Raw genomic sequence first — 24,391 nt, forward strand, 5'->3', positions numbered from 1 at the left:
CCAAAGAGGCTGCACCAACTTGCATTCCCACCAACAGTGTAAGAGGGTTCCCCTTTCTCCACATCCTCTCCAACACATGTTGTTTCCTGTTTTGTTAATTTTGGCCATTCTAACTGGTGTAAGGTGATATCTCAATGTGGTTTTAATTTGAATCTCCCTGAGGGCACTCATGAAAGAAATTGAAGAAGACACAAATAGATGGAAGACCATTCCATGCTCTTGGATCGGAAGAATAAACATTGTTAAAATGTCTATACTGCCTAGAGCAATCTATACTTTTAATGCCATTCCGATCAAAATTCCACCGGCATTCTTCAAAGAGCTGGAGCAAATAATCCTAAAATTTGTATGGAATCAGAAGAGACCCCGAATCGCTAAGGAAATGTTGAAAAACAAAAATAAAGCTGGCGGCATCACCTTACCTGATTTCAAGCTTTATTACAAAGCTGTGATCACCAAGACAGCATGGTACTGGCATGAAAACAGACACATAGACCAGTGGAACAGAGTAGAGAGCCCAGATATGGACCCTCAACTCTATGGTCAATTAATCTTTGACAAAACAGGAAAAAATATACAGTGGAAAAAAGACAGTTTCTTCAATAAATGATGCTGGGAAAACTGGACAGCTATATGTAGAAGAATGAAACTCGACCATTCTCTTACATCGTACACAAAGATCAACTCAAAATGGATAAAAGACCTCAACGTGAGACAGGAATCCATCAGAATCTTAGAGGAGAACATAGGCAGAAATCTCTTTGATATCAGCCACAGCAACTTCTTTCAAGATACGTCTCCAAAGGCAAAGGAAACAAAAGCGAAAATAAACTTCTGGGACTTCATCAAAATCAAAAGCTTCTGCACAGCAAAGGAAACAGTCAAAAAAACAAAGAGGCAACCCACGGAATGGGAGAAGATATTTGCAAATGACAGTACAGACAAAAGGTTGATATCCAGGATCTATAATGAACTCCTCAAACGCAACCCACAAGAAACAGACAAACACATCAAAAAATGGGCAGAAGATATGAACAGACACTTCTCCAATCAAGACATACAAATGGCTATCAGACACATGAAAAAATGCTCATCATCCTCTCATTATTTTTAAAATGATTGTTCTAGATGCCTGGGTGGCTCAGTTGGTTAAGCAGCTGCCTTCAGCTCAGGTCATGATCCCAGCATCCTGGGATTGAGTCCCACATCAGGCTCCTTGCTTGGCAGGGAGCCTGCTTCTCTCTCTGTCTGCCACTCTGTCTGCCTGTGCTCACTCTCGCTCCTCTCTCTCTGACAAATAAATAAATAAATAATCTAAAATAAAATAAATAATAAAATAAGATGATTGTTCTAGGGATATCTATATATATCCTTAACTTTAACCAGTTTACTTGAGCTAATACTGTACCCAGCTAGGTGTTGTATAGTAGAGTACCTTAGGATTTCAGAAGTAAAAGCATTCCTTTGTCTCTTACACTCCTGAAAAGCTTCTAAAATGACTGGAAAGGATAGATAACACTTAAAACCAAAAAGATACAGAAAGCAGAAGAGGAGATGACTGCAATAAGGTTTTAGAAGCCTGAGGCCAAATGGATGAGTGATAATATACTTAGCAGAATGAAGAAAGGTGAAAATAAAGCCTGTGTAAGGTGGAGGGGAATCTATAAAAGCCAATGTGTGCAATAGAACACCCCCCGCAAGTGTAAGAATCAGGGATTCCAGGTTAGGGAGCAGGAAGATCTTGAATTCAATAGAAGCAGCAATACAAGCCTAATATTGCCTTCACTATCCTAGATACCAAGCAAGCAGCCCCTTCCCTACCCTGCAAGAAGTGTACATTTATTCTTTAGACAGGATGAACCAAAGAAACATTACACTGAAGGAAACACGCTTGGGAGTAGGGGAGAGATTTGAACTAAAAACCAGAAGCAAAAGTCACAACATTAAGATCCACGTCCTACCACCACCATCCCAGCAACTTCTATCCCAGATAACCTTCAGAACACTTATCTGCAGATGACTGGGGGTGGGGGAGGGAATTCCAGCCCAAAAGACTGCTTGCATACAGTCGGTTGGGGACACCTGCCAGTGCAGCCAAACCCATGCATAAAAGAGTTCTGCCCACACACGTGGAACTTCCATTTAGCTCTCTGGTTCATCCCTCTCAAAATAAAAGGACAGACGTTTAAAGAAAAGCCCTCTAAAATTAAGATTAGTATCTAAGCAACTTAAATTGTGGACCTCTGGTGTACAATTTTAAAAAGAAAAAGAAATATGAAAAATGAGACCAGCACTGCCTCACAGAAACTAGAAAAGAGAGAGGTAGCAACTGTCCTGAATATAACTTGGAGCTTCTAACTCCACCAAACAAATTCAGTGATGGTGAGTCCAATTTACAAAAGAGCTAAGACAATAGGAACTGAATGCCTCAGTCTGCATGGGGAAATTTAAATAGGATGTGATAAAGTCCTCTATACACTTCAGAACATCAACAGGGCCTAATTACCAAAGATAATCTTATGCAACATTCGTATCACAAAAAACAGCCCTGATATTTAACTATGAAATTGATTTAAAAGGAAATTGATCAATAAAAGCATTAAAAATTAACCAACAAACAGTCTGAGGGATCAGTTACACTCTAAATATTTTGAAAAAAATTCACAAACCTCTCCTAGGGAGAACAATGACCAAACATCATTAGCAACAGCCACATTTACTATACTTAGGGTTGATTTACAGTTTATGTCAATATTAAACAAGACACCCTCTCTCTAAAAATTAGTTTTCCCTACTCCATGAGATCATTTCCCTCTGTCTGCCTATGCCTTAGGTCTACCTCCAACAGCTACCAATCAGCCCTTGACTGCACTGCTGTTAATTACGTGGGCGGAAGAGGACGAGATACGTCCTTGTGTTTGGGATTATTTCTTATTTTCCAAAATATGTCAGGTGCAAAGATTATATCAAGAAAAATGTGTTCCTACCTTTAACCAAAAGAAAAACCAGGAGTGCTTGAGTAGCTCAGTTGGTTAAGCATCTGACTTTGGCTCAGGATCCCGGGATGAGCCCCACCTTGAGTCCCGCATCGGGCTCTGCGGTCACTGGGGAGTCTGCTTGTCCCTCTCCCTCTGCCCCTGCTCCCTGCTTGAGCTCTCTCTGTTTCTCTCTCTCAAATAAATAAATAAAATCTTAAAAAAAGAAAAAAAGAAAAAGCCAGACAATCCATAAAAACCATGTTTTTGAGCCCATCAAGGAATGGAGCATACAAGGTCATAAGGCAACAAATAATCTAAAACCCAGAATGATAAGCCGGTCTGAGGAGATGGGACACATGAGTTGTTTCATCTTTGATAGAGCACAGGAAAAAGAGACATTGCTATAAAACAACTGAAATTTTACCACACTCTTTAAGGGCCAAATGTGCACTGATGCTATTTTAGAACCCTGAAGGCCTCAGAAATGGGATTCTGTACCCACCCACTCACAAATTTCTTTTTCACACTTTCCCACCTCATGAGATGCTCATGAAAAGTACGAGCAGGGCAGGTCTGAAAAATAATACTATTGGTTCTGGTGTATAATGCCTGCTCCAAGATTTGCGGGTAGAGCAGGAGTACCAAGAAGTCAAATTACTCTTTTGGACTGCCCAAATTATCAGCTACTGGTGGGGCAGAAGCAAGAAATTCACCCCTGCTTCACAATGAAATGCCGCGTGCAGCAAAAGTTATCCATTTGCTGGGAAGGTACAGTAAAGCCTCTCATCCTTGAGTTCCTGCACTGATACCAGGAAGAAGTTAGTTGCTGCTGGAAAGGGAAGAAAACAATACATCCCCCTGTGCTCTGGTCTGACACTAGGCAAATGCAAGATAAGCACTGGGGGAGGCACCCAAAGCCTCCAGGGCTCGGGGCTCTGGGCTGATACAAAATGGAGGACTTCTAGCACTGGAAGGGAGGCAGGGCAATTGCTTACAGCCTTCTCCCTCTGCCCTGTCCTCCACTCCAACCCTACTGATAGAAGGCAAAGCTCCGCTGTCAGGAGAGGGGTAGTTTGGGCAGAGGCAAAAAACCTGTCTGCGTTCTAGATCTTGCGCTGAGGATGAGGCAGAAGAGAATGTCCACTGGTGAACTGACACAAGGACTGAAAATAGTTCAGTCTCTGGGGCTCAAGTGCATAGAACCCACCTGAGCTAGAGGTTCAAATAAGAAAATTGCACAAACACTTTTGCCTCAACCACAAGTCTTACACCAAGTAACAAGCAAGATCATCCAGGAGCACCGGAGGGAGCCACCCCTACACAGGCAGTCAGGCAAGCTGTTGGCTAAGAGTGCAATAGGAACAAGGAGAAAGTCCTACCACTGTAGGACCCACACAACAAACAAGCCTAGCAGCAACCTGCTCTGGGAGGAATCTGAAGTCTGTGGTATGCTGGTGGTAACAATGGCAGCAATAAACCCCCTAACCAGCTCAACTGCTACCCAGACTGACTCAATTGAATTGTCTGCCAGAAAAAGTGTACTCGTTTCTAAGTGTAAATACCTCAGGTTCTACTGTGCACATTATGCAATGTGGGACATTCAATCAGACATTACAAGTCACACTGGGAAAAAAAAAAAAAAAAAAGACAAGAACCCATTGTCAAGAGAGAAAAACAGGGGCTCCTGGGTGGCTCTGTGGGTTAAAGCCTCTGTCTTCGGCTCAGGTCATGATCCCAGGGTCTGGGATCGAGCCCCGCATTGGGCTCTCTGCTCAACAGGGAGCCTGCTCGCCCCTGCCTCTCTGCCTACTTGTGATCTCTGTCTGTCATATAAATAAATAAAATCTCTAAAAAAAAAAAAAAAGAGAGAGAGAAAGAGAAACAGCAACACAACCAGACTTTAAGATGGTGTATATTAGAACTATTACACAAGGATGTTAAAATAACTATAATTAATATCTTTCAAAAAGATATTTCTAGTAGAAAATGTGGATGACATTTAATAAGGTAAATTTCATCACAGAGACAGAAACTATAAAAAGGAGTTTAATGGAAATACTGACACATTTTAAAATCAGGCTCAAAATTCAATAATGGACCATGAATCTATATAAGAAAGCTATCCAGAAATAAAGTTTCAAACTGATTAAGGAACTCCAGGGGCCAATAATCTAGAAACATTAAATATCAAGTTTCTCAACTAGTTACTACTTTGTGAAATAATTAAAACCATACCATGGTTTAAAACTCCTACACATATCAAAATATACAAATGCTTCAAGGTACATTTACTGAACACTAAACCAGAAGCCATGCCCTCTGCTGGAAGCTAGGGGTAGGGTGAGAAGCAGTATATTAGTATTCCCAAACTCAATTTAAATAGGAGAAATACTAAAAATGGTCAAAAATTTATAGATGTTCTCACAGAAGTCCAACACCAAGTGCTAAAGAAGAAAGTTCAGGTATGAAACACAGCCTGAGAGGGCAATGTCATGAAGAGATTAAAGGACGAAGCTGTTGGCAGAAAGAAAGCAAAAAAGCAAAGGGTATTAAATAGTGCTAGACAGACAACTGCCCAAAGTCATGAGGTGGCTGGAGAGGGTTGATTAGAGCACATGGAGATGAGCCCTAGGAAGGAAAATGGTCTTAGAAAGAGTGGGATCTTTGAAGAGTGTGTCTTGGGAACCTGGGAGACTCAGTGGCTTAAGCATCCACCTTTGGCTCAGGTCAAACCCCACATCGGGCTCCCTGCTCCATGGGGAGTCTGTTTTTCCCTTTCCCTCAGGCCCTAACCCTGCTCATGCTCTCTTTCTCTCTCTAATAAATAAATACAATCTTTAAAAAAAAAAAAAAAAAGTGTGTCTTTCCAATACAAAGGAGAGAACAAAGACAGGAGACATCACTAACTTTAAGCACTTTCTATTCAAGGTGAACTCCCACATGTGTGTATGTGATCTCTCTCTCACAAGATCACACCATCCAGCCTTTGCACAGGCTCCTTCCCAGAGCCCCGGAGTGCCATTCCCATTCCTCTTTGCCTAGTTAACTCTCATTTAGTTTTCAAATCTCAGCTCTATCTTCTGTAGTCATCAGTCGGCACAGTGTACCTCTCCTTCACAATCCTTGTCAGACTTGATTAATGCTTTGTGCTCCCCACCACATTATAAATTCCCTAAAATCAAAAGTCATCTCTGTTTTATATTTCCATGTTGTCCCCAGAGCCTCATAGAGTGCGTGATGAAAAATACTGATTAAATGAGGGAGCCAAGATAGAGCAAAAGTTCAAAACTATCTTCTCTATTTGTTTATGGATGACAATCACACACAGGTTAACAAAAAAAGCAAAAGCTATGCTTCATTAAATTACTAGAAATAAAAACTGTCCCAGAAGGATATTCTATATGGCTGTTAATTAACATAAAAAAGAAATATAAGTAATAGACACCTCATGGTAATTTCTTTTTTTTTTTTTTTAAAGATTTTATTTATTTATTTGACAGATCACAAGCAGGCAGAGAGGCAGGCAGAGAGAGAGAAGGAAGCAGGCTCCCCGCTGAGCAGAGAGCCCGATGTGGGCCTCGATCCCAGGACCCTGAGATCATGACCTGAGCCTAGGCAGCGGCTTAACCCACTGAGCCACCCAGGCAACCCTCATGGTAATTTCTTAATGAATTAATTTACATATGCACTCAAAGTGAGCAACACACAAATGCTAAATCAGGATTCAATCCAGAGTTAAATATAATAAAACCAGAGAAAGTATACCGTAATAGTTTAAGCATAAAAGCTTAGAATCAGGTAATTCAACAAGAACACAACAAGAGTAACTGCAAGTTATCTCTGTAAATATATCGATGCCAATATTGCAGGAAAAAGAGTCTTAAAATAACCATCTTCCTAACTATGATAGGAGTAAAAATTAATGAAATAGAAAATGGACAACCAACAAAGAAAATCAAAACCAAAAGTTAATAAAATTGATAAACTTCTAGTAAGACTGATCAGTTAAAAAAAAAAAAAGAAAAAGAGAAGCCCACATTAGCAATATCCAGAATGTAAAAGGGTTTATCTCTACAGAACCTAAAGACACAAAAGATGTAATAAGGGAACGTTGTAAACAACTTTATGTCAATATGGTCAATAACTAGAATTAAAATGAACAAATTCACTGAAAAAATATAACAATTGACATAAGAACAGAAAATTTGAGTGGCCCTGTATCTCTTTTTAAAATTAAATTTATTATCAAAAACATTCCCACAGAGGAAAAAACTTCAAAACGTTGGCTGAAGTTTGTAAACTGCTGTGTCAAGCAAACAAAAACCCTTGTGGGTCAGACGAGGCCCCAAGACCACCAGTTTTCTTCCACTACTGAATTTTTAGTGGATGAAAGGGAGGGACGGAAAGAAGAAAACTGAAAAACAAAAACAAAAACAAGGAAAAGACTGACAGTTTAGGAGATAAAGAAAGCAAATCGTCTTCGATGTCAGCAGCACAGAATGATTAAAATCGACAAGGTTGAGATTACTTGCATTTCATAGGGGAGAACAGACAACATGAAAATCTATGAATCAGATTAGAAATGAGTAACAGGAAATGTAGCTGTAAAAAAATGTTGATTTGGATTTCCTAAGCAAGCAAGCGATAGCAGAAGAGAGGTGTTTGGCAATCTGCTGTCGAGAAGTAATGAGGACTGCGTACAGAAGACTGAGCTACCTGTAACAGTAAGTACTTTACTGCTCAGATACGCTCTGTACAGTTGTGATAATACACTGCATTTAAATTAAAAGGTCAACCCAAATTTGAAAAGCTGTTCTTAGAAGAAAAATGTTTCTCTGCTAGAGACAAATAATACTGTAGTTTCTCAAAATAAAAGTGAAGCAAGGAGCTAAGGAGACTTCAGGAAAAGAGCCTACTGTTGGAAAAATCAGCTCTGTTCTTGGCAGACTTGAATCTAACCCCAAAAGTATAAAACTTATTTTATTTCTGGAGTATAAATTAAAAAAAAAAAAAAACAGCCTAGTTGGTTCTCTTTTTTCTTGGCAGTTACGTTCTACAAAGTCACTGTGAACACTGAATTAGCAAACAGGGAACCGTTGCTTCTTGGAGGAAAAAAGGCAGCCTTAGGTTCCTGCAAGCCTCTGGTCACATTTTTGTCAAACGATACATAACCACGGTGCTCAAGGTGTATTTCTGTTTAAAGACACGTTAGTCAATATGTATTGTGGCTTCATGAACATTTAATTCACAGCCAACAGCACTGAACTCATGCTGGAACAAAGCTTATTTAACATACATATTTTCTCTGTGAAGCACAGCACAGTCTTTAGCACTATACTTGGCGGGCTCTTTAAACCAAAAACATCAACAAAAAACACAAAATATGAAAAACATGGCACTAAACAGACCTCGAAAAAGACACATCTTTACAGTATGAGAGTAGAAACAGGAAGGCAGAGCATCTCCTTGTGCAACCTCAAGTAGGAAGGGCCAAACACATTTTCCCCTCTGCTGCTCATGTCTGCAGATAATTATGAAAACACTGTGAGTATTGATTTCTGGGGTTACAAAGCAATTTTAGTGAGCAGGCAAATTTGTAAATTTGGAATTCACGAATAATGAGAATTGACTATATATAAATAAATTCACACTGCCACCCTACAATGTAAAATTTAAAAATGTTTACTATAAATGTATCTAGAAATCTAGGAAGCTGGACTAGAAATATAATAGGACAAAATATTTCTCAGAATCAATTTACCAATATTTTCTTTTTTTTTTTTTTTAAGATATTTTATTTATTTGAGAGAGAGAGCAGAGTGAGCCAGAGAAAACACAAGTTGGGGGAAGGGCAGAGGGAGAGGGAAAAGCAGGCTCCCTGCTGAGGCTCGATCCAGGACCCTGGGATCATGACCTGAGCTGAAGGCAGACTCAACCAACTGAGCCACCCATGTGTCCCTCTTTTTTATTTTTCTTTGAGAGAGAGAGAGCGCGCGCGCATGCGAGCATGGTGGGGAGAGTTGGAGGGGGTGGAAGAAAGAATCCCAAGTAGGCTCCATACCCCACATAGAACAGAGGCAGGGTTCGATCCCAGGACCCTGAGATTATGACCTGAACTGAAATCAAGAGCTGGTCACTCAACCAACTGAACTACCCCGGTGCCCCAAGATACTCTAAATAGTAAGGAAACACAAATGTATAGACCCATTTGAAGTCACTTTTACAGTGATCTCAAGCAGGCCTCTTTAATTTACTAGGATATGATAATCAGCATTAGGAGAAATCAAAGCATGTTTGTTTCTAAGTTATAAATGAAATCCATTAAATCCCTTATGAGTAACTTAATCTAGTAAACTGTTTAAAGATTTTACTTATTTATTTGAGAGAGAGGGAGGGCACAAACATGTGCACGTGTGTGTGTGTGTGTGTGTGTGTGCACACGCGCACGCGTGCCAGTGGAGGGAGGGGCAGAGGGAAAGGGAGAGATCTCAAGCAAACTCCCCACTGACCACAGAGCCCAACCCAGTCTACTGACCATAATCAAATTTTTCTAAATACCATTCATTTAAATGATTGTTACAAAGTATCAGGCTGCACTCACTCTCACTCTCACTGAGATCAAAGGCCATATACCATGCTGCCAAAAAATGATTTCATAACAATATATCATTACCCACACTGACTACATCCTGCAATAAAATATACTACAGGGGAAAAAGTCTGATCTAAGCTCTACAGAGTTTTCACAGATGAGTGATTCAGATGTTTGCTCAGTTTCGCATATTTGTAAGTCACCTTTAGTTCTCGAGAAAGAAACAGCAATAACGGAGGAAACCACGAAAGTATGCCTCAATGGTAAATTCAACAAGGTTTTTAAAAAAGCGTTATCACTCCTATCTATTCCCTCAACATTCCAATTCCTTCTTACTGCATTACAGTAATTACACACTTCACAGAAAATGGTGATTAACTGAACAAACTGGAAACCCCATACACTGCCTTGCAGATCATCCTAAGCCAGTACTCTCATTTTAGTTTACATTTTACAGTCTGCTGCCAACCAAGTGTTATTTACACAGTATTATTTTTAGGAATATAACTGGACTCAACACACCTGAACATGTGCATAAATACTGATATATACTCAAGAAAAGAAAATAATCTCCATAATATTAGCCATAAAAACCCATACCCAAATGTATATTGTCTAAAATCTCTTAGAAAAAACTGTGTCTACCTTAACCTGATCAGCTGAAATTGAAAGTGATCTAAATATGGGGCAATTGTCAGACAAATGAGAAATTTAATATTTTATCAAGGAGGGAAAAGTGATACCATGATATCATGTTTCCCTATGATACAGCTTTGATTAAAACTTGGGCCCAAATATTATCTCTGACCTTTGAATTTAAATTTGGCATACATTCCCCTTTTAAGAAGATATTATTTATATTTTAAACTAGAACAATAAGAAAAAGATAGTAACATTTAGTCATATGCTTACTCTAAATTATGATTGTCTTAGAAATTACCAGTAATCTGTTTAATCTTTTTGTCTCACATTCATCCTACTTTCCATTGTCTTTGTCAACATCCTGATTCTCCCAATACCACCTGAACTTCTATAATGAGCTAAATGCTTTTTGTCCCATTTAATTCCATACCCACCACAAGACTAATATTTCTAGGGCATACCCTTTCACATTGTCCCCACATCCATATACCTTCTAGAGCTCATACTGCCATCTAAATTAAGGACATATTTCTCAGCCTGGCTTCCAAGATCCTTTTCAATCTGACCTAGCTCACCTTTCTAGTCTTCTTTATAACTGTCCAACAATTCACCTAAGTTCTAGAACATATCTCAAGCTTTTCTGTGTCTGTAGGTTAGGATTTTCCCTCCACTTTGATGTTCTTCCTCCTTATTTTCTGATGAAAACCTGTCCACAGCTTCTAAGCTATCGCTACCACAACAGTGTCTCTGTTTTTCCTAACCCACACATTTCCCTCCTTCCAATCTGATGTCATTTTCTTTCTAGCTTCTTACGGCACTCTCAGGATGTGTCCCCCCATCAGTCATTTATCCTCTCCTATTAGCGGGGAAGCTTAAAGAGCACCACGTAAATTGAGTGTTTCTTGATGATATAAACTGAACTTATCAAAAAAGGGGGGAAAAAAAGACACTTAATTTTTTGCAAAGGGGAAAAAAGCCTTACTATTAACAGAATAACAGAGACTTTAAACAAATTTTATCTTCTAATAAACAACCTTACCAGAAGAGGTGCCATATATTCAATCCTTATAGGAAACATACAACTGGGAGCAGTGTATGTATTACTTCCAAACACAGCACACTAGTCCCTTATGTCTATCAATACACCAAATGAATAATAAAGTATGACTGCGTTATATCAATGCCTCATTTAACTAACATCACTAAGACACAAAGGGTTCACATAAGTGAGTTTTCTGGAGAAGCAGCTTCCTACTGTAGAAACAGAATTCACATGCCTAAGCCTGGACCAGCTGAGAGACTCTTCTGGACACTGACCTCCACCTCACCCAGCCTAGCAGAAAACACTCAGGCAGAGTGTGGAGGTCATTTTCTACCAGATACTTACACCTGGTTAAAAAAAAAAAAAAAAAATGGGCAGTATGGAAAAGAGCAAGAAGGGTATTCAAAACCCTATGGAATGGAAAAAGGAAGGGGGCCTGGGTGGCTCAGTCAGTTAAGTGCTTGACTCTTGATTTTGGCTAAGGTCATGATCTCAGGGTCCGGAGATGGCGTCCCATGTGTCAGGCTCCAAGCTCAACGGTGAATCTGTCTGTCTCCCTCTCCATCTGTCCCTCCCCGCTCTGAGGCACACACATACACATGCTCTCTCTTTCTCTCAAATAAATAATTTTTTTAATTACATAAATAAATAAAATAAAATGACAAAAGGAGTTTTTTGTATCTAGTAGAATCCTCATTCCAAGCTACGAGTACTATCCACAGCTGTAGAAACTCTGAGGAGAAACTTTGAGGGAACTTTGGGGAGAAACTTTGGGGAGTTGAGCAGCTGTTCTTCTATCTTAGAACAAGCTATGTCATCACCTGCTGAAGAATCCACCCCTTTGCCACTGAAAAAAATTTCACACTCTGTGTCTTTTATGGGTTGAACTGTGTACCCTCCAAATTCATATGTTGAAGTCCTACCCACAAGTACTTCAGAACATGACCCTATTTGGATAGAGGTCAATGCAGATATAATTAGATGAGGTCATTCTTGAGTAGGGTAGGGTCTTAATCCAATATGACTGGGGTCTGTATAAAGATAGGAAATTTGGACCCAGACAAGTATACAGGGAGAATGCAATGTGAAGTTGAAGGCAGACGGGTGTTGCTACTATAAGCCAAGCAACTCCAAAGATTGGCAGCAAATGAACAGAAGCTAGGTGAGAGACACAGACATTCTTCTTTTCACAGCCTTGTGAAAAAAGCACCTTGATCTCAGACTTTAGCCTCCAGGATGGTGGGGAGGTAATTTTCTGTGGTTTAAGCCACCTTGTTTGTGCTGTTTTGTCTGGGCATTCCTAGCAAACTAATAGTGCCTACTGATACCTTTCCATCTTTCCAATCTACTACAACAACCACACAACCTCTTTAAGTACCAAAACTTCTTTAAAATGTTAAGCAAATTCACTCAACAAACAACACATATTGATGACCTCTAGGTGCCAGCCACCAAGGACAGAACAGTCTGACTGCCATGACATGGTCTCTATCCTCATACACGTCACAGTGTAATCAGGATAACTGACAACATACCGTAATTATACAATAATAAAATTACAATTGTGTAACACCAGTGAAGGACTGACACTTTAAAGACCGTGGCATATTTAACCATGTCTGGTTGACTCAATGACATTGCTACAGAAGCCCACTGTACATTCCCAAGCCCTTCATTGCCTTTGTTCCATGTGAGATGTGAGGTTGTTGATTACCATGAGGTCTGCTTTTATCAGCTACTCTCCTCTCTCTCTGCTCACTCTCTCCAATCCACTCATTTCTACTTTGGTGCTTGTACTTTGCTATGGGCTACAAAAATCAGGTAATCAATAAGCTAAGAAACTTACATTAAATAATAAAAATGGCTTCACGCAAGAACTTAAAATTTGGCTTACACACAGGCTTTCTGATTTACTTTCGATTCTCAGAGACATTTTTTCTGGCATTTCTGGCATTTGAATTTCTCCCACTCAAAATGATTCTGTTATGAGGCACTAAGGTGGGACATGAATGTATATAAACTAGTGTTACTGAATAACTGCCTGGCAAGCACTTGCTTTCTTGCTAAGGGAGTACGAGTGCCAGTATGCTATGTAAACAGGTACCTAAGAATGAAATACTGTCGAAATTCAGAATTATATACTTTGTGGCCCAGTTTAAGGCATATTTTTGTTATCTAAGTGTGAATCTTATCATCAAATAATAGGATCATGAAGTCATATGGCATTACAACTGGAAAGTCCAGCCAAAACTTTCTGCAGTACATAATAAATACCACATACCTCTTATGCATATCCAACAATCATCTTTCTTGTTGTGTTTTTTAAGTTCTTCTTCGGTTACTTCAATTAACCTGCCTTTTAATCCCGTTAGATCCTTTCCACTTTTGGTGAGGCGAATCCAATCCATAAGACTTCTGCCCTGTTTTAGAGGGACCTAAAAAAAAACAGGGAAGAATTCAATGTGGCTTGAGTCAGCTGCTTCCCCCTGCCCCACCTGCTGCTTCTCTGTGGGCTGCATCATTTCTCTTACTCTCATTCAAAAAGATAAGAAAACTCAAATCCAACAATTCTACAATTTTTTTAATAGATCTAGGTGATTGTCAAAATCATCTCTGCTGTATTAGAATTATAAACAGAATGATATAAAACAAAGGACTATGAAGTAGGGCTTAGAAATTCTGGCACATAATCACCATAATGGTATCTAATAAAACAAGAGCAGTATTGAACCTGGAGTCAGAAAACAAGTTTTGGTCCTGGCTCTGCTTTGTCACTAATATGTTGGAGTCACTTACCAACTTGGATCAAAATTTCTTTCCCTTAAAAATCACAAGAGATTTAACAGGGAAAATATAAATGGCCAGTTAAAGTTGATTTTCTTTGTCAATATACATAGAACATTAGAAATCACGAGGCAGCAATCTGTTTTCTAAGAATTCGTAAAGAAACAAAGTTCTCAAATAATGGGGGGGGGGACTGTAACACTCTAGGGATGGGTTTGGCAAACTGGCCCATGCCTGTTTCTGTATCACCCTGGAGCTTAGAATCATTTTCACACGTTGTGGTGGTGATGGTGGTAAAAACACTGAACTGTCGTGTGGCCCTAAAATATTTATCATCTGGCCCTTTGCTGAAAAGCTTTCCTACCCCTGCACAGAAGATTTGGTAAAGGATGTTTGGTTTTGGTAGTTTTTTGCTTTTTCAAAATACACTTTAAAGGCTTTTGGATGGGAGGTATTACTAATATTTTAACCAATTAAGACAACCTAGTGGAAATTTTTCAAGGACGGGATTGAGCTACTGTCTGAACTTGTACAACTCATTTGTAACATAGTACCAGAGGAATGTTTAATGTAAAAGAAGGCCCATTTGAAGAAATATATTGCTACAGAATGACTGACTATGCCCCTCCAAAATTCATGCTGAAATCCTAACCTCCAATGTGATGATGGTATCAGGAAGGTCTCTCTGGTAGGTGATTAAATCATAAAAGTAGAGCCTTCATGAATGCTACTAATGCCCTTATTAAAAAGGCCTCAAAGAGCTCCCTCATCCTTTCTGTCATGTGATGATATGTGGAAAAAATGATTGTGAACCAGGAATCAGGCCTTCATCAGACACCAAACTCATTGGTGCACTGACTTTGGAATTCCCGGTCTCCAGACCTGTGAGAAATAGATTGCTGTTGTTTATAATCCACTTTATAAAGTATGCAGTTCTCTGTTATAACACACTGAATACACTAAGATATTTATATACTTCATTTTCTGGAATCTTGTCTTTTGTAGACATTCATTTACCCCCAAAATAAACAAGTTAATAGGTCTGCAGTACCACTGCAATTTTACCTTCCTTCCTACCAATTATATCATCCCATTCTCACCATCCTGAAACTTTCTAGGTCTCTTGGTCCCCATAAATGAAGTAAAGTACAAGAATATGATCGTTCCCATCCCAAACCAAAATCACTCTTCTCATCTCTCGTTTGTGTGGATTCCATAATCCACTGGGTAGTTAATGCATAATCTTCAGAAAATGCAGATCTAACTATGGGCCCTCCCTCCTTTAGTGGCTCCCCACACTACCTTATAATAATGTCTCTAAGTTCCCTAGAGTGGCTTACCAGGCCCTTTATATCTGCTCATAGTTTACCTTGCTAGCTCCGAGTTTTAATTTCTGCTCCTTCCTACTAAATACTTTAGCTAAATAGAACTGATTCCTTGACTGCTAAGAAATGCCTGCTCCTTGGCCTGGCCCAATTCCTTCCCTTTCTTCCACAGACACTGTCTCCTCCAGAAGCCTCCTCTGATCCCAACCGCTCTGTGGTCATAACACACAGTTATAGTACATATGACACTTATAACCGACTCTTTATTAGTCTGTACAGCCTATTAGACTAAACTCCTTGGAAACAAAGATCACATCTCCAGCATACGGTAGGTTTTCAAAAAATAATTATTTACTAGTGTTAGTAGAATAATAAAAAATCATATGTAGAATATATACTCCATACCAGACACTGTGCTCAGGGCTTAATACAACAACCATACATCAATCCATGGAATCTGAATGAAAGTCTAAGAGCAAGTAACACAGTGAGTGCTTACCACATACCAAGAAACATCTCATTTAATCCTATGAACAGCCCTATAAAATGGGTACTATTATTCTCTTTTACACCTGAGAAAATTGAGACTCAGAGACTAAGACACAGGAGTTGGGAAAAGAATCTGAATCTTTCTCACCCAAAAGTCTATGCTTTTCACTATTATGATATACAATTCCCTGAACCGGCTTCTTTTTTTTCAACCTCTTCCTATTTCACACAATCCTGAATCAGGTTCTGATACATGCAAGATTACCTCATTTCATAAAGGGGGAGAAAAAGTTTCAGTTTCCTTTCAAATTGTGCAATAACTGTATTTCGTTCTCTTTTTGGATCCAAAGACTCACCTTTGCCATCACCTCCTGTGGACCTTCTGTCTTTGCCTCTGAGCTTTCTCCTTTAAAAGGATGCTAAGAATGCGGTTTGCAGTTTTGATGCAGAAGGCCAGCAACTCTTATATTTTAATTCAGAAATTTTTTCTCCAAAAAGACTATACTATGAGTCAAGCATTTAGTTCAAGGACAGAAAAGGTCAAACATCAAGAAGGAGGGGACAGATGATTAGATAGCTGGATGATATATGGAGCTATGGAGCAATAAATGTGATAAATAATATCACAGTCAGAGTCACATCACATCAAACTTTTAGGGTCCAAAGCAACATTTCTTAACCAGTTCTCTTTTCTGTGATATAGAGATAACAAAAGCAACCATTTTGTGGGATTATTGTAAAGGCTAAATGAGTTAATACACTACACATGAAGCACTCAGTATACTTAGAACATACATACATACCGTAAGCACCGAATAAATCTCAGCTTTATTATTCTTTTTTTTCCAGCTTTATTATTCTTATATCTGGAATTACAAACCTCTGAAAAGCTAATGAAAGCTACAGATCCCTGAATCCACAATTCTGATTTAGAGTAAACTCCAAGTTTAAGTAGAGAGGAAAAAAAAAAGTCAGCAAATATCCTAAATTATTCTAAGACATAAGAGTCCAAAACTGCGGGGTTGGGGGGAGTGGTCCAAGTAGGTGGAAGTTTCAAAAACAAAATATAAACAAAACATGAAGATGAACTTACAGAACGAGGAACTAACAAATAACTGCACAGGAGACAATTTTATTAAGTTTTATAAATATAAAACACATTTGCGTTCCAACTGTTGCTAAGAGTAACTATGTTCAACAAAAAGAGTACTATATGAGCTTCCAAGTCAGCAAGAGGTATCAGTAGTAAAGACAGTGTGATAAAACAGGTACCAGAAGAAGAAAGCCAGCATGACTTAGAGAACTGTCCGTAAAACCACGGGAGGATTGTAGACATTTGTTCTGGCTCCCCTCATTTTCCCTAGCTCTGGGAGTCCCCACCTTTGGAGGATGGTCACTGGTGAACGTCGCTGCCGCCCAACCTTTTCCTTCGCCTAGGGAACCCAGATCACTCACAACTCCTTTCAGAAAGGGCAGTACGAAAGACCGAAGACGAGGATAGATTGAGGGAAGGAAGCTAATACTGAGTACCTGTGGTGACGGCAAAAGCACGGTGCTGGCCCTGTCATATACAACTCAGTTTAATTCGCGGGAAAAGACTTCCCAGAAGAGGAAAAGAGGACGGGGAGGAAAGGGGCCAGTAGGTGAGAGAAAGGAGGTTAGGATAGTTCGAGGACTGCAGACGGCCGGGGAAAGAGATAACCAGCAAGGGCAGGAGGAACGAAGGGAGGAGGACAGGAGGTGGAAGAGGGAGCCGAAAGAGAGAATGGACCGTTCGGTAGTACCGAACGCCGGCGGGCGGCGAGCTGAGAAAGAGGCACGGTGTCACCCACTTACCTTGCTACGCCCCCCGGAGGCGACGCGCTGCTGCGAGCTGGGGGCCGGGAAAGACTGGGAAGGGACGTTCAGCATCCTGGACCCCTGGCCCGGGCCCTGCCCGGGGTCCGCCACTTGACAGGATCGCTCAGCTCGATTCCTCTACGGTAACACTTCCCGCTCCGGCTCCGAGGCCGGGCAGAGGCCAAGCCCCCAACCCACTTCCGGGGTCGGCCGGGGTGAGGCGCGCCATGACGCAGCACGTCGAGGCCGCGGGGGGCGGAGCCAATGGGAGGAGCGCAGCGCCGGCAGGGGAGGAACCCGACAGAAGTACGCGTGCAGCGTTAGCCCTGCACCCTGAATTTCAGCACCGTAGTGAGGTGACAGCTATTCCGTGGAAGGGTTAAAGACTGAGCGAAGCTGTTCCTTAGCCTTGGTGCTGACAGAATCTGAGTATAAATTTTTGTAGACTCGTCTTAACCGAGAACGCAAGTGTCTGTTGTTAAGCACTACCCTCACACTACTTGAAATACGGAATAAAATAACACTATCAAAACATTTTTATTTCTCTGAAATTCTCTCCTTTAAAGCACCCGACTGCATAGGAAAGCGAACTTTTAGAGTTAAGGCGTCAAATGCAAACAGTCACAGCCACTCTTACGAGGTGAAGCTTCACCTTCAAGAACCGCCGCTAATGACAAACGAATGAGTCAAAGTTAGTCAAGTCTCCTGCTCCATTCAACCACTCACAAGTTCTTCCTCCTCATCCAACTTCCTCTCTTCGCTAAAAGCTACAGGGAAAGTGACAAAGTTATGTCAAAGAGGTTTAGTTTGAATGCCATCTCTGCACTTAATAAATGAGCAGGCTTGTGCAAGTTATTTAAGTATCTCAAAGTCTCATTTTCCCTGTGGACTTAGGTTTCAGTAAGAATTAAACAAGATGTCAAATGTAAACTACCTATACAGTGCCTGGTTGATAGTAGGCACTCGATAAATGGCAGTAGCTCGTCATACTACTCGGACAGATTGAAAGAAGCTCAAATACCGAGCACCTAAAAGAACTCCCTAGTGATCAAGGTCGAGATTGGTGACCTGGTAGGGGTTTTTGCATATCCCTTGCAGAACACACACACCCCGCGTGTAGAATCCAGGGAGGGGAAAGCTTCCAGAAAAAATACAGTTCTAAATAACTCTCCCTGTTCACCTGCCATTACTAACTATTCCTGACTCTGACACATGATTTGAACTTGCTCTATTTCATCTGCCTCTGTCGTTAGAGTGCCTGTAAATCAATCTTTGTAGTATCTTTTCAATTAGAAGGAAAAGTGTGTGATCTATGTAGCCATTCAAGTAAGAGGTATTTCTTAGCCAGGTAACCATCTCTGACCTTCACCTCTACCCATCATCATTCTGGGATACTAAGAATCATTTGCAATTAAAATGTTTATTGTGAGACTGCATTTGAGTTAAAGAACTCCATGACCATAGTCTACGTTACCTCTACTTGCAATGTGCTCCTGTTTTCTCTGTCATTAAATGATCATGTATTCTTCTGTAAGTCTACATTTAAAAAAACTAGTCACTGAGAATGTCTTATTTCACTTCCCACGAGAAAATCTGTACATGACAATACCAAGAACAAGGAGCCAGAACAAAGGAGGTGATGCTATAGAAGAATGTTTCATATCTGCTAAATGTCTTAGCTCCCCCTTACACAGAAATGGAAAAAAAAAAAGATCAAATTCTAGCCTTTTGACTCTCCTTTTTTAGATTCCATACAAGTCATGTTCACTTAAACTTTTTTTTTTAAAAAATTCTGGGGGTCCCTCAATGAAGTGCTCTAATTGTTGTACACCAGTGCTATTTTACTACTGGATTTAAGGGCAGCAGAGGAGTATTAAAGTGAGTATTACTTGATTCATCATTCATTAAAAATCCTTAAGATTTAATAACCATGGCATTAATTCCCATTCTCAACTATGGGCAATGATTTAAAGTGTTTTCCACCATCTGCTAGCAAACACATAGTATTGTGTGATTGGTAGCATGACTTATACTGTAAGGGTAAAAAAAGCCAAACTACTATAGAATTACAAAATATTTCATTTTATTAATAATTTATATACAAATAAATTAGTTTGAAGGATTATGATACATTTGTACACTAAATTTAAATCCTATAAGCTTTGAATGTCATCACAAGTAACTAATCAGGTTAATTTTCACAGATCAGCTCCTCAATATCATCTTCGCTATCAGAATCTTCATAAAATGAAATTGTGGCTTGAATTGGAAAATTTTTCAGAAGAGCTTCTGCTTCTTGATATAAGTAATCATAACACTTTGACTTTGGCCAAAATAGTCTGAAAGAAGCAGACAACATAATATGTTTTATTTTTTTTTTCACATTCAGAATCCTTATACTCATGAAATTTTAAGAGTTCCATATAATTAACAACTGATGAATGACTTTAGATAGTTTAATATGTTTTATTTTTTTTTCACATTCAGAATCCTTATACTCATGAAATTTTAAGAGTTCCATATACTTAACAACTGATGAATGACTTTAGATAGTTTAAAATTGCTATAATCTCAGGTATCATGGAAGTATCATGGAAGTCTAGTTTTCAAAGTATCAAAAACTAGTTAATCATTTTAAATCTTTATCCAAGCTGTAAATGGATCAAAAAAATTCACACCCTTTGTGGTAAATATTTAGCTCACTTCAGGTGTTATATATATATATTTATTCTTAATAATATACAGATGAGGAATTGTCTTCCAATTTCCAAAATCCTTTGGAGAAAAAAAATGAATCCTACAATTATATTAAAAATTCTCAAACCCAACTTTATAAAGACAACAAAATATTATGCACCTTCCAGAAAAGCAGAAATCACCTAGTATCTTAAAACTCACAGATTTAACTGTTAGTTGCAGATGTAGCTACAATGTACATTTAAAAGAGTACAAAAAAAACAATATTTTAAAGTTTTTCTATGTACTCACACCAGGGCTATAAGAAGGCTTCCTCTGGGACCAGCCTTGATCCCATCTCCCTCCCCTGACCCCATACAACTGAATTTGGAACACTATTTTGGGATAGTGAGAATAATTCTGGCTTTATACAATTTGCATATAACACAATTGCCTCAGAATTTCAAATTTTTCACAAATATTAATTTTGCCATCTAGTCTTCTTTTATTTTCCTCCAAAGCAAAGAAGGAAGAAGGATATGGCTGACCCACTAACAATAGTGCATTTTAGTGTAGGGTAGTTAGTCCCATGTACCCATTTGTAACACAGTGCTTCTAACAGAGAGGTCTCATTATGCTCAATATACTCCATTGTAAAGGGCAGAAAAGTAAGCAATGTAGTTTATAAATGTTTCTAAGCGAATGACAAAAAGTTTTAATTTTGGTGCCTAAATAAGCAATCATCAATAATTCAGTCATTCAATAACAATTTTAGTGATCTCTTGTGCCAGATGAAATTCATAATTCAAAGATGAAAAAAATCACAGTTTCTATCCTTAAGAAATTGACAACTGATTAAAAAGAATGAGAAATACTCAACAGATTTCAAGATAGAAATTAATAAAAATAAAATTAAAAGAAGTACAAATAAATGGCTATAGTAGTTCAGAAAAGAAAGGGATTTCTTATATAGGAAATGTGATTTTCTTTTTTTTTTTAAGATTTTATTTATTTATTTGACAGAGATCACAAGTAGTCAGAGAGGCAGGCAGAGAGAGGGGGGCAGCAGGCTCCCTGCTGAGCAGAGAGACCAATATGGGGCTCAATCTCGGGACCCTAAGATCATGACCTGAGCCGAAGGCAGAGGCTTAACCCACTGAGCCACCCAGGTGCCCCGGAAACATAATTTTCTAATGCTTAACTAGAACTGTCAAACCCAAAGAATATTGTTTAACTGTTACCACACTCTGCCCAGAATCTCTGAGTAACCACTTCTCTTTTGGGGACTTCACACTTTCCTGAATTCTTCCCTGTTCTGAGTGATATTTCTCAGTATCTTTTGCAGATAGCTTTTTCTCTGTATACAGGTTGGTATTGGCCTTCCCCAGTGTTTTATAAAGAGTGATCATCTCTCTCACTCCCCTGGAAGACTTGATCTACTGACATGATTTCTTTAACTGTTCATTTATTGAAGACTCCCAATTGTCTGTATTTCCACTTAAGATGTTGACTCCAGGCCCCTTATGTGTGTGGGTGCACAGCTCCTTACTGGACATATCTATTTGGAAACCCGATAGGCACATTAAATACAATATATGAAAAATTGGACTCATTATCTTGTTCCCCAAATCTGTTTTAAGCCTTATTTTCCACTCTGTTAATACAGCATTCATCTGGTCGCTAGCCACAAACTCGGAAGCCATTCTGTCTTTTCAACTCTTCCTTACCTACCATATCCAATACATTATAAGCCTAATCTATTATGTCACCTAAGCATTCCCCAAATTTACCCAGTCTCATCCCTACTTCTAATGCCTTAGAATGGCTTTTTATCATAGCTTGCCTGAATTACAGTAACTTCCAATTTCATTTTGGTTTTCTAACTAATTCTATATACCATTTTCTTAGTGCATTTTCTGAAACATAAATTGATCATAGTAGCTTTGAGTAACCCCCAGCACCATCCACAAAATAAAGGCCATGGATTCCCAACGCCACACTCAGGAACAAGACAACTCTACAACACGGTGTAGAAGATGTGGCCTATGGCTTACCTGCTAGAATGATCACAGCTTCATGCACCCAATTCCAGGTCCTTGAGGCTCCCATTGGGAACCATGTTGTTCCATGACTCTGTATCCCTTCACCTATGCTATTTCTTCTGTCCCATTTCCCCACCTACCATCCATCTGGCTAACTTCAAGGTTCAGCTAGGTAACCACATCCTGTCATACACACTTCCCAGATCTTGCCCCACTCCGTCTGGCCCAGTTAGGTACTTCTCATCCTTTACATACTGCTAAAACTGACCAAACTAAACTATTACAACACTTGCCAAAGGGGTGTGGTTATTTTTTTTCCTGTGTCCATCACTCCATAGAAAATTAATCAACATTCATCGAGCTCTACAAGCTACTTATAAACATATACATACAAATACCATGGGCTGTGCATTTCACAGCCCTCTGAGGCCAGCAAACTACAGAATGAACCTTTCACCTGAGTAAAAGCTACAAAGATTTCCACGAAAAGCCGACTTCCCGCGGCTAGCAACAGGAAACTAGCTCTTCACTGTCATGTTAAGTAACCTCGATCCCTTTTAGGAAGCTTCTTGATCTTTACGATTTTCATCACACTCCATTTTCTCTTCCACGTCAAGCGCGATCTGCGGTAAAACTGCAACTATGAACACCATTCTTCCTTCTGGTGTGCAAAAGAGTAAGAATATACACACTCTCCCCGTTGTGAAGTCAATTTCTTTCGAACCCTTTAGCATTAAACAACACAAAACTGGCTTGCAGACACAAGATGTCACCGGTCGGCTTGGACGATGCCAACCACTTTCCCTCTTTATAACAGACTCTTGAAGAGTTTACTGAGTGGGCACGGATTAACAGTTCTTTTAGGTGAGAGCGTGAACCACCTTTATCAATTCGATGAGTAAAGAACCTCTGGGATCCCTGAAGACAGATTTTCCCAGAGAGAAGAACCGCAAGGCCAGCCAGGGACCTAAGCGGGGAGATGCCGGCTCTACCCTGCGCTGGAGGAGCGGGGGCCCTTCCGTGAGGCCTGTCACTCACCTGACTGGGTGTCTGTATTGGGAAGGCTTTCCTGAGGCTTCGGTCACTCCGGCGTCGTCCGGCATCTGGGGACGAAAGAAAATCAATCACCATGATCACTCACCTTCTAGAAAGGGGAAAAGTGGTCTAGTGTTCCTTGCGCTCGCGGGGAACGGTGACCCCCGGGACTCTGAGCAGCCTCGCTCCCGGCCGGATCCGTGCATTGGTGGCTCTGGAGGACACTCTCGCCGCATCAGGACCCACGGGGTCTTCCGTAGGGCCCCGGGCGGGCGCGAGCGTACGCGAGGGGCGGGCGGGGCATGTGTCTCCCTCGGGCAGGGCATACCCAGTCCCGGTGGCTCAGCCGCCCTCCGGGGAGGCACCGCCCGGGGCGCGCGCTCACTCACCGCCCCCGCCGCGTGCTGCGACGCCCCCTCCTCCTTGTAGCCTATGGCGTCAACCCACGGTCTCCAGAAGCTTGCAGATCTGCGGGATGGGGGGCCCGAGGCCCGCCGAGGAGACGAGAACCCAGACCCGGGAGGACCACCCGCAGCCGAGCGCGGCCCCGGGGCCGGCGGGGGGCGGAGAGCGGAGGGGAGGAGCGGGGGAGACGCGGGCGGTAGGGCCGGGATGGGGGAGGCGCCGCCGCCGGAGGCCGCGCCCCGGCGCCGCGGCGGACGATCCGGGCCCGCGGGCGGGAAGCGGTGGCAACAGCGGGGCGCGCCCTCGCCGGCTCCGCTAGCCGAGGGCTCCCCGGTTTCCATGGTGCGGCGGAGACCAGTAGAAGGCGGCTGCCAGCTCGCGGGCCAGCCGGGCCTCTTCCCTCCGCCAGACCCGGGACCCGAGCTTTATATATATACCCCGGCTGCCTGCTGCATATTGAGAGCTGCGCTCCCTCTCCGCCCCTCTCTCCCCAGCTCGCCGCATAAACAAAAAGGTTGCGCGTGAAGGCGCAACGCGCTGAA

At 40.8% G+C, this 24,391-nt stretch overlaps 2 protein-coding genes across 3 annotated transcripts in view; both read right to left on the minus strand.

Moving 5' to 3' along the window:
* LOC122904922 (cytochrome b5 reductase 4) overlaps positions 1–17,903 on the minus strand; it is a 92,120-nt gene extending 74,217 nt beyond the window's left edge. For both annotated transcript variants that reach the window (XM_044246270.1, XM_044246262.1), the window contains exons 1-2: positions 17,689–17,903; positions 13,536–13,689 (exon numbers count right to left, since the gene is read on the minus strand). In XM_044246270.1, coding sequence (XP_044102205.1) covers positions 13,536–13,689; positions 17,689–17,763 — 229 coding nt within the window. In that variant the 5' untranslated portion in view covers positions 17,764–17,903. The remainder of the gene's footprint in view (positions 1–13,535; positions 13,690–17,688) is intronic.
* A 1,916-nt stretch (positions 17,904–19,819) lies between these two features.
* RIPPLY2 (ripply transcriptional repressor 2) lies at positions 19,820–24,190 on the minus strand. Its single transcript, XM_044226326.1, has 3 exons — positions 23,834–24,190; positions 23,448–23,512; positions 19,820–20,030 (listed from the first exon to the last, which is right to left on the minus strand). Exons 1-3 carry the CDS (start codon positions 24,188–24,190, stop codon positions 19,883–19,885), a joined length of 570 nt encoding a protein of 189 aa, XP_044082261.1. The 3' UTR covers positions 19,820–19,882.
* Positions 24,191–24,391: the final 201 nt, after the last annotated feature.

This window comes from Neovison vison, chromosome 1, assembly GCF_020171115.1.
Source record: "Neovison vison isolate M4711 chromosome 1, ASM_NN_V1, whole genome shotgun sequence".
In the NCBI taxonomy this organism is placed as follows: domain Eukaryota; kingdom Metazoa; phylum Chordata; class Mammalia; order Carnivora; family Mustelidae; genus Neogale; species Neogale vison.

What these genes read in the sequence shown, in the direction of transcription:
- RIPPLY2 (XM_044226326.1), bottom strand. Translation starts at nt 24,190, where the DNA reads ATGGAAACCGGGGAGCCCTCGGCTAGCGGAGCCGGCGAGGGCGCGCCC. An exon ending in CGCAGCACGCGGCGGGGGCG is followed by an intron (nt 23,513 to 23,833) that starts GTGAGTGAGCGC and finishes TTTCGTCCCCAG; the next exon opens with ATGCCGGACGACGCCGGAGT. An exon ending in CAATACAGACACCCAGTCAG is followed by an intron (nt 20,031 to 23,447) that starts GTGAGTGACAGG and finishes TGCTTCTTTCAG; the next exon opens with ACTATTTTGGCCAAAGTCAA.